At 42.9% G+C, this 9584-nt stretch overlaps 1 protein-coding gene across 1 annotated transcript; it reads left to right on the top strand.

Annotated features, from left to right (window-relative positions):
* The first annotated feature begins 2461 nt into the window (after window positions 1-2461).
* LOC121990812 lies at window positions 2462-2818 on the top strand. The gene has a single exon (XM_042544877.1). The coding sequence runs from the start codon at window positions 2462-2464 to the stop codon at window positions 2816-2818; it is 357 nt and encodes a 118-aa protein (XP_042400811.1).
* Window positions 2819-9584: the final 6766 nt, after the last annotated feature.

Below are 9584 nucleotides of genomic sequence, written 5' to 3'. Positions count from 1 at the left end.
GGTTTTGGAGCTTGTAGAACAGTATTCAGGTCTTATCTATAAAAATTGATTGGAATTGATGCCACACATCTAAGAGGGAAATATCCGGGTATGTCAATGACTACAACAATTGATGCTAATGACAATGTCCTCCCAGTAGCATTTGGAATTGCTGAAGTTGAATGTGGGTCTGCATGAGAGTGATTTTTAGATCATATGAAGAGATTCTTTGCTATCAATGAGCATAGTATCAGATAAACATCGCGACATTATATCAGCAATTAGGAAAGTCTATCCTATCGCCCATCATGCTTTCTGTTGCCACCATATGTTTTGCAATATGGTAACAGATACTGGCAGTAGGTCAGGTTTAGGCTTGTTTTGGGTTGCAGCTCGAGCAAACACAACACTCTAATATGATCTCATAATACAATACATTCTTGAAAAACATCCAGATGCTCATAAGTGACTTCAGAACATTGACCCTAAAAGATGGGCTAATACACACTTTAGTGACAGAAGGTACACAATGCTAACCACCAATTATGTAGAGAGTTTAAATACTTTATTCAAGGAGACATGTGAACTTCTTATAAACAGGTTAATTGATAATACCAGAAGAAAGGTAGCTTAATGGTTCTTTAACCGTAGGGAGGAAATCTTGAAATGGTATGTTGCTTTGACACCTCATGCTATCAAAGAAATGGATTCAAGGAGAGAGAAAGCTAGACGATATAAAGTCCACCCCTACTCTCAATCTGAAATGGAAGTAGAGACATGGGGTGCTTCATTCATCGTTGAGTTGGAGAGAAAATATTGTAACTGCGGGGAGTTTCAAATTTCAAGATTGCCCTGCTCACATGCAATTGCCGTCATCATTCACCGGAACATGGATACACTCCCATATTGTGAGCATTATTTTCATTCACAGAATTGGAATGCAACATACATGGATCATATTTACCCCTGTCAAAGTAAGGAATTTTGACCTAGGGGAGTAAACAACATTATAGTTTTATGTCCTCGTAGCCTTGTGCAGCCGGGTAGGCGAAAGAAGGCACGGATCGAGTCGAAACATAATGGGAAGGTAAAAATCAAATGCAACCGGTGCAAACAATTAGGCCATAATCGGAGGACCTGTAGAATGCCGCCAGCCCCTGGGTCTTGACTTACTTGCAAATTGGAGGAGTTGATCCATATATTTTGACATTTATATGCAGTACATCCATAGAATTGTAAGAAAAACAGTTGTGCAAAGTGATGTTACTGTTATATCTTTGTATGTAGTATTTATTTTACAATACAGTGTTATCTATGGTATGAGAAGTGTAAACCAATCCCAAGAAGTCAGAACTAATACTTCACACCATATCTCCAGTTTGTAAAATAAAAATGCGTTAGCAGTTGTAAGTATTCAGAAATATAATAGGTTTACTCCATCTCTGTATTTCAATTCAACAGGTAGGGGTTATTAATTTCAAAGTCATGTAAATTTGTTTTAAACTATAAATAAGTTAAAACTTAGACAAAATGATTGTTGTTATGCTTGCAAACTAAAATTGAACACCAATTTGTCGTTCATTGAAAAAAATAGGTGCACTGTTCCATACCAAATGACACGGAGCAAGAACTTCTTATCCAAGGTGTATAATTAAGTCTTAACACCATATATACCATCTCCCTTCTCAAACCTTCATAGGGAACGTGATTTCAAGTAAATTCAAGTAGCGTAGGACTATTAGTGGGTTTTGATCAAAATCCACTGATGGACCTAGACACCTCTGATTGGACCCATTTCAAATCTGATTAGATTCTGGTATTGCAAGGACTCTAACGGTGCTATCCATTACTGATGTACAACTCTCTAGGGGTGGTAGTACGTTCTGAAAAAATTTTAACCTCATATTGGGCCTGATATGGTAACATATCAAGCCCAACGTGGGCCTGATATAAGACCATATCAGGCCCAACGTGGGCCTAATAGGTTTCAAAAGATTTGATACTATCTCTCCCTTGCATAATCTAAAAACGTGCTACCATGGGTTTTAATTCTACAGCGTAGGGAGTGAAATATAGCTAATAATATTGTAACATAGCTTTAATCTCTGCCTAATATTTGACTTAAAAATAAAATGACATTTGTTGATTCTCGTAACTTAAAATCTATAGCTCCTCCCCTTTCAAACCTTCCTACTGAATGAGAATTTGAAGAAAATCAAATATCCTAAAAAAAGGAGTAATATATAGAATAAAATAAATCGATACAATATGAGTTAAAAAAATTACAATTTGAATGACTAAAAAAAAATTCAGATAAAATAAGAATATATATATATATATAGAGAGAGAGAGAGAGAGAGAATTGTTATGCTACGGACTTTATCCTGCGGATTGCTACGGACCAATTGTCATGGCATATTATTTTATTTTTTTAATACAACATTTCCTCTTTCTATTTTCTTCTTCTTCGTTCTCTCGCTGAATGCTCGCCGCCTCATCACCGCACCTCGTCACCGTCCAGGACGCCATCACTTGCTTCTACCGCACCATCCTTTCCTCCGACAAGGAGCTATTCACCCAAGTCGTTTGGTCCGCCAACCAAGTCGGTGGCACTTTCCTCTCCGTCACCGTAAAGTATGGAATTTCACCCTCGAAACCCCACGACCATTTGTTGAGGAAAATGAAGGGCAGGAGGTCCTTCGCTACTGGCGATTCTGCCATCAGCCTCCACTGGGATACCTCTGCTGTCGCCTACGAGTCGAGGCCCAAGCCGAGCAAGGCCTTCTACCTCGCCATGGTTGCCAACGCTGAGTTCGCGCTACTGCTGGGCGACATGTGATGGCGATTCATTGAGCATTTCGGGGCGACGCACCCGATTGCAGCATTTTCGATGGTGAGCCGGCGAGAGTAGGTGCCCGGCGAAGCTCTCTACTCCACCAAATTGGCGCTAGTCGACGGCGGGAAGGAGCACGAGATTATGATCCGGTGCAAAGGGGATGAGCTCAACGCCAAGGAGTCGGAGCTGTACGTAGAGGTCGACATGAAGGAGGTGGTCAGCGTGCGGAGATTGAGGTGGAATTTTAGGGGGAACCAGGCTATCTTCGTCGACGGTTCGACGGTGGACGTGATGTGGGGCGTGCACGGATGGTGGTTCTGCAACTCCTCCCGCTGCGCTGAATTCCTGCGCGGTCGTGTTCGGATTCTGGCGCTTTCGGATTCCGACGCGGCCGCGTCCGAATTCCAGCGCGACCGCATTCGAATTCCGGCGTGGTCGCGTCCGGAATCCGTCGTGATCGTCGCATGCCCGGCCAACACGGCCGCGATCGCGTCAGATCGCGGCTGGAATCGAGGTGCGACCTAGCAGGTGGCCGGCGGCCTGCGGCAGGGAGGGTGGCTGGCGGCTGAGCGGGTGGGCAGCGGTGACGAGGCGCAGTGAGGCACGATGACGAGGTGCGGTGACGAGCCGGTGAGCATGCAGCGAGAGAAGAAGAAGAAGAAAATAGAAAGAGGAAATGTTGTATTAAAAAAATAGAATAATATGACATGATAGTGGGTCTGTAACAATCCGCAAGATAGAGTCCGTAGCATAACAATTATATATATATATATATATATATATATATATATATATATATGATAAAATAATAATAATAATATATATATATATATATATATATATATATATATATATATATATATATATATATATATATATATTGATATGCTAAGTGACACTTTGTGCGCGACTGTGAACGAAATTCGACGTGGGCTATCTGACGCGACTAAAACCTAATTTTTTTAATCTCTCTCCCGATTTGGGCAAGGAATACTTGATCTAGCACTACGACAGCTCGGCCAAATACTGAGCTTCCTGTAGGACCGTTGCGACCGGCTAGAAGGGGTGGTTGGATAGCTTGTAAAATCAAAAACAAAACAACTCTTCTCGAACTCTGAAACTGACACTTGCATAAAATTAACTTAAACAAGAAAAAGCAAGAAAAGGAAGAGGCACCGGATTTGACTTGGTTACAACCGGGGTGGTTGTTAATCCTAGAAAGATGATCGCACTATCAATCTCCTTCAGGCGGAGAAGCCTCTTACAGCAGTGAAAGCACAAAAGACAGAAGCTAAACTAGAACAGAAGTGCACAAGTGTTTGGATTGTAAATTTCTGAGATGATTCTAAGCTTCTGGACCAAGGCTATATTTATAGCCTTGGTCGGGGCACCTGGAAGGGTTCCGGGCGCCCTGGGGGGGGGGATAAATTTTATCCCCCAACGTTCACATCGAGTTAAAGCTCGATCTGGTCAAAAACTGACTTTCGGGCGCTCGGAAGGGTTCCGGGCGCCCTGGACAGTTTCGGGCACCCCGGATGCTGAGTCAACTCTGGTTGACTTTCGTCCGGGTCCTCTGCTCCAGATCCGCTTGATCGGGTGATCTCTGCTTTCCGGAATAGGGCTCACCCGAACCAAACTTCCGGTCTTCTCAAGCGTGCTTCCCTCCAGCTTCTTGTCCCTCGGAATTGCCGCGTGTTTCCTTCTCGTTCGCCAGCGTACTCATCCCCAATCTTCGTCCCTCGGTCGTCGACCTTCTCACTAGCTGCGTCTCTTGCTCCCCGAGCAATCTTCCGCTCTGGCTTTCGTCCCTCGGAACCACCGCGCGCTTCCTTCTCGTCCGTCAGCGTGCCGTCCTTCTCGCTAGCTACGTCTTCCGCTCGACTACCTGTGTTCCTAAGCTCCTGCACACTCAGACACAAGGTTAAAAACACACAGGACCTAACTTAACTTGTTGATCACACCAAAACAACCTTGGGGTTCCAACAATCTCCCCCTTTTTGGTGTGATCAACCCAAGTTAAGCTAGGGTAAAATAGACATTAAATAAAATTAAGTAAATTAACTTAATTTTCAATTTAAGTGCAAAAAGATAGAAAAAATAAATCTATCTACCTCCCCCTAGACTTATACTTTCCCTTCTCCCCCTTTGATCACAAAAAAATGGGGTTCCAAAAAAAAAATCTAAGGGTCAAAGACTAAGAAAATTTTCAATAATTTTCACATCAAGAGTTTCTAAAAAAAATTAAGTAAAATTTTCTAAGGGAAATTGTATATTTATAATTTCTAAAAACTTTAAGCAGAAATTTTCAATTATAACCTTTAACTAAAGAAAGAAATTTCTAAGTAAAATTTTTTTTTGAAAAAATATTTGAAAAACTTTGAAAACATTAATTAATTCTAATTTTAATGCTTTGACAGAAAGTTAATTAAACATTTATTTCAATATTTTGGCTTCCAGGTCGTGACGAGGCACTAGGCCTTCTTGGTTATTGGAGCAACAACCACTTCCTTAGATAAAGCCTCATAAAGAAATTCATTGTTTAATTTTCTCACTGAAAGCGCTAACTTTTATTAATATTTAGATTAAGCAAGATTTAGGAACCCAATAAAGGTTCCAGCCTACTGGGTTGATTAAAAATTTCTTAGGGACATATTTTCTAGAGGTATTCCTAATTTATCCCTGGTGATATCTATAATACCAATTTAAATTATTAAATCTTCTAACATTGGTTTTAGATGAACATGCATAGTTTTTCAAATTATCTACTTGAATTTTCAAATCGTCATTTTCAAGTTTCAATTTTTCATTTGCTAGTTTTAATTTATCTAATTCTTCTAAGGGACAAGACTTAGCTAGAATTACTTTAAAATTTTTATTTTCACTTTCTAATTTGCAGCAATCTTTTGTTAAAAGTTTAACGAACTTAAACATTTTATCGGGAGGAAGAGATCGTACCTGACTTACTTTGTCGATCTCGTTATCCATTTCTCCCCCTGAGCTGCTGCTTTCTTCCGACGAAGCTCCCCCTTCATCGATGCTTTCGATGCTAATCTCGGAGGAACTTGAATCACAATTGTCGTCTTGATGACTCGCCATCAGTGCGAATCTGGAGAATGCTTCGACTTCCGATTCGGACGATGTATCGTCCCACGTCGCTTTTAGGGCTTTGCGCTTTTGAACAGGTTTTTTCCCTTTATCTTTATCCTTGTTCTTTAGCTTGGGGCAGTTGTCCTTGACGTGCCCTTCTTCGTCGCAATGGTAGCAGCGGATCGTTTTTTTCTTTCTACCCTGTGGATGGTTAGTTTTTCTAGAATTGTATAACTTCTTAAATCGTCTTACCATCATTACCATTTCCTCGTCGTCGAGAGAAGATTCCGACTCAAGCTCGTCTCTCGATGCTTTGAGAGCGATGTTGTTCTTGGGCTCCTTCGAACATGCACATCTTGATTCGTGCACTTCAAATGTCGAAAAAAATTCTTCTAAAGAAACTTTTTCTAGGTCTTTTGAAATATAAAAGGCATCTACTAGTGATGCCCATTTTGAATTTCTCGGAAAGGAATTTAAAGCGTACTTGAGCGAATCTCGGTTACTTACCTCTTCTCTGAGATTCGAAAGTCCGGTGATGAGCTCCTGTATCCTTGAGTGTAGATGTGCAATTATTTCGCCTTCTTCAAGACGGAGGTTGGTGAGCTGGTTGCGAATTAAGTCCCGTCTCGCAAGCTTGGCTTCGGATGTTCCTTCGTGTAGTTCAAGGAACTTCTCCCAAAGCTCCTTTGCCGAGTTGTAAGTGCCGACACGGTTGACTTCTTGTGGCAGAAGTACGCTAAGCAGATGGAATTCTGCTTTCTTGTTTGCCACGTACTCGGCCTGCTCTTTCTTTGTCCATGAATTTTTCGCTTTGCCCTCGGGAGCTTCAAAACGGAGTTCCATTGTAAGTAATAAATCGAAATCGGTACCGAAAAATACCTCCATGTGTTTCTTCCTGCTTGCAAAGTCCCCCTCGAATTTTGACGGGTGGATGTTAGATCCGGCCATCTTGTTGCTTTGTTCGGCGGTTAGTCCTCCTGAAGCGTCTCGGCTCTGATACCACTTGTAGGACCGTTGCGGCCGGCTAGAAGGGGGGGTTGGATAGCCTGTAAAATCAAAAACAAAACAACCCTTCTCAAACTCTTAAACTGACACTTGCATAAAATTAACTTAAATAAGAAAAAGCAAGAAAAGGAAGAGGCACCGGATTTGACTTGGTTACAACCGAGGTGGTTGTTAATCCAAGAAAGATGATCGCACTATCAATCTCCTTCAGGCGGAGAAGCCTCTTACAGCAGTGAAAGCACAAAAGACAAAAGCTAAACTAGAACAGAAGCGCACAAGTGTTTGGAATGTAAATTTCTGAGTTGATTCTAAGCTTCTGGACCAAGGCTATATTTATAGCCTTGGTCGGGGCGCCTGGAAGGGTTCCGGGCGACCTGGGGGGGGGATAAATTTTATCCCCCAATGTTCAGATCGAGTCAAAACTCGATCTGGTCAAAAACTGACTTCCGGGCACCAGGAAGGGTTCCGGGCGCCCCGGGCTGGTCCGGGCGCTCCGGATGCTGAGTCAACTCTGGTTGACTTTCGTCCGGGTCCTCTGCTCCGGATCCGCTTGATTGGGTGATCTCTGCTTTCCGGAATAGGGCTCACCCGAACTCAACTTCCGGTCTTCTCGAGCGTGCTTCCCTCCGGCTTCTCATCCCTCAGAATTGCCGCGTGTTTCCTTCTCGTCCGCCAGCGTACTCATCCGCAGTTTTCGTCCCTCGGTCGTCGACCTTCTCGCTAGCTGCGTCTCTTGCTCCCCGAGCAATCTTTCGCTCCGGCTTTCGTCCCTCGGAACCACCGCGCGCTTCCTTCTCGTCCGCCGGTGTACTCTTCCGCAGCGCCTCGTCCCTAGGACGCACAGCGTGCTGTCCTTCTCGCTAGCTGCATCCGCTCGACTACCTGTGTTCCTAAGCTCCTGCACACTCAGACACAAGGTTAAAAACACACAGGACCTAACTTAACTTGTTGATCACACCAAAACAACCTTGGGGTTCCAACACTTCCGATGTTAAAAAAGCTCAAGCATGGAAGGACGAATGCCGAGCGGTCGTCCCGCTCAGCCGAACAGCGGACACATCCCCGACCAAGTAGGCATGGCTCCCTCACTCAACAGGACAGAGCCAAGATAGCAGACCATTGGCCGAGCAGACATCTCGCTCGGCTCGGTCGTGATATCATCCGGATGACAGATTGGCCGAGCGGCTCCCCTGCTCGGCCCAGTAACGGACAAAAGGAGCAGCTGGTGATATCCTTCTGGGAACTTACACTACTGGCAGACGGCGTGATCGGCGGCATGGTCAGGTGGAGGATCGTACGGTAGGAGCTTCCGCTGTCCTGTCAGAGATATGCTCGGACTGTTAAGGTATGGTGTCAGGGATGCTTTACTGACACGTCCTTCCACGATAAGCTTTAAGAAGCGTGCATGCCTTGACAAATGTGCACACGCGCTCCCGGAGGCCCTATATAAGGAGCCCCAGAGCTTCTCATTGGAGGTATGTTCACTATTGTAGCTACAGTTACGCTGCTGCTCTTTTCTCTTCTCTACTTCATTCGTTTTCCGTCAGTGACTGACTTGAGCGTCGGAGGGCCATCACCGAGGAACCCCTCTCCGGCTCGGCACTAACGACTTGTGGTTGCAGGCTTAGCTCGTTGGAGGTCCACGTCATCTTCAGTCTACATCCAATCAACGTGAGCGTCAGCTCTCCAACGTCCGTCGACTGGACTCTCGGACAAGATCATATATATATATATATATAAACTAATATTAAAGCTTCTCCTCTCTCGGTTGTTGTTCATTGAATACAAATAGGTGCACCGTTTCGTGCTAAATGACACAGAGCAAGAATTTCTTATCTAATGTGTATAACTAAGTCTTAACACTATATATACCATCTTTCCTCTCAAACCTTTATAGGAAACATGATTTCAAGTAAATCCAAGTAGTGTAGGGCCATCAGTGAGTTTTAATCAAAATCCACTAATGGACCTAGGCACCTCTGATTGAACTCATTTCAAGTCTGGTTAGATTCTGGTATTGCAGGAACTCCAACGATGCTATCCATTACTAATGTACAACTTTCTAGGGGTGGTGCACGGTCTGAAAGATTTTAGCCTCATATTGGGCCTGATATGGTACCATTTCAGGCCCAACGTGGGCCTGATATGTAGGCCTGATATAAAATCATATCAGGCCCAACATGGGTCTGATAGGTTTCAAAAAATTTGATACTATCTCTCCCTTCTATAAACTAAAAACGTGCTACCATGGGTTTTATGTCTACAACGTGGGGAGTGAAATATAGCTAATAGTATTGTAACATAGTTTTAATCTCTGCCTAATATTTGACTTAAAAATAAAATGGCGGTTGCTGGTTCTCGTAACTTAAAAGGTGTGCATTAAAATCCACATCTCCTATATTCAATTGGAACATAATTTGAATTTGCCGCATGGGAATTTGATTCACCATAATTTTAATTTACACAAACAGTATATCATTACAAGAATAGTCTATTACACATTTTTAATTACAAATATTAAATTTCTACATTTTTAAGTTTTTGTCAAATTTACAAATATGGATGGGTAGTATGGTGAGTTAGAGTTTTTAGCTTCATTAGCAAGAATAGTCCAATAAGCATTTATGCAATCCTCATTGGTGTATTAAGTCCAATCAAATATTGTCATAAGAGATTG

This window comes from Zingiber officinale, chromosome 6B (assembly GCF_018446385.1).
Source record: "Zingiber officinale cultivar Zhangliang chromosome 6B, Zo_v1.1, whole genome shotgun sequence".
Classification (NCBI taxonomy): Eukaryota; Viridiplantae; Streptophyta; class Magnoliopsida; order Zingiberales; family Zingiberaceae; genus Zingiber; species Zingiber officinale.
Note: the sequence above shows the minus strand (reverse complement) of the source record. Positions and strands in the feature narration are given on the sequence as shown.

Bases quoted from the DNA above. Each gene is read 5' to 3' on its own strand.
- LOC121990812 (XM_042544877.1), top strand. From the start codon at position 2,462: ATGCTCGCCGCCTCATCACCGCACCTCGTCACCGTCCAGGACGCCATC.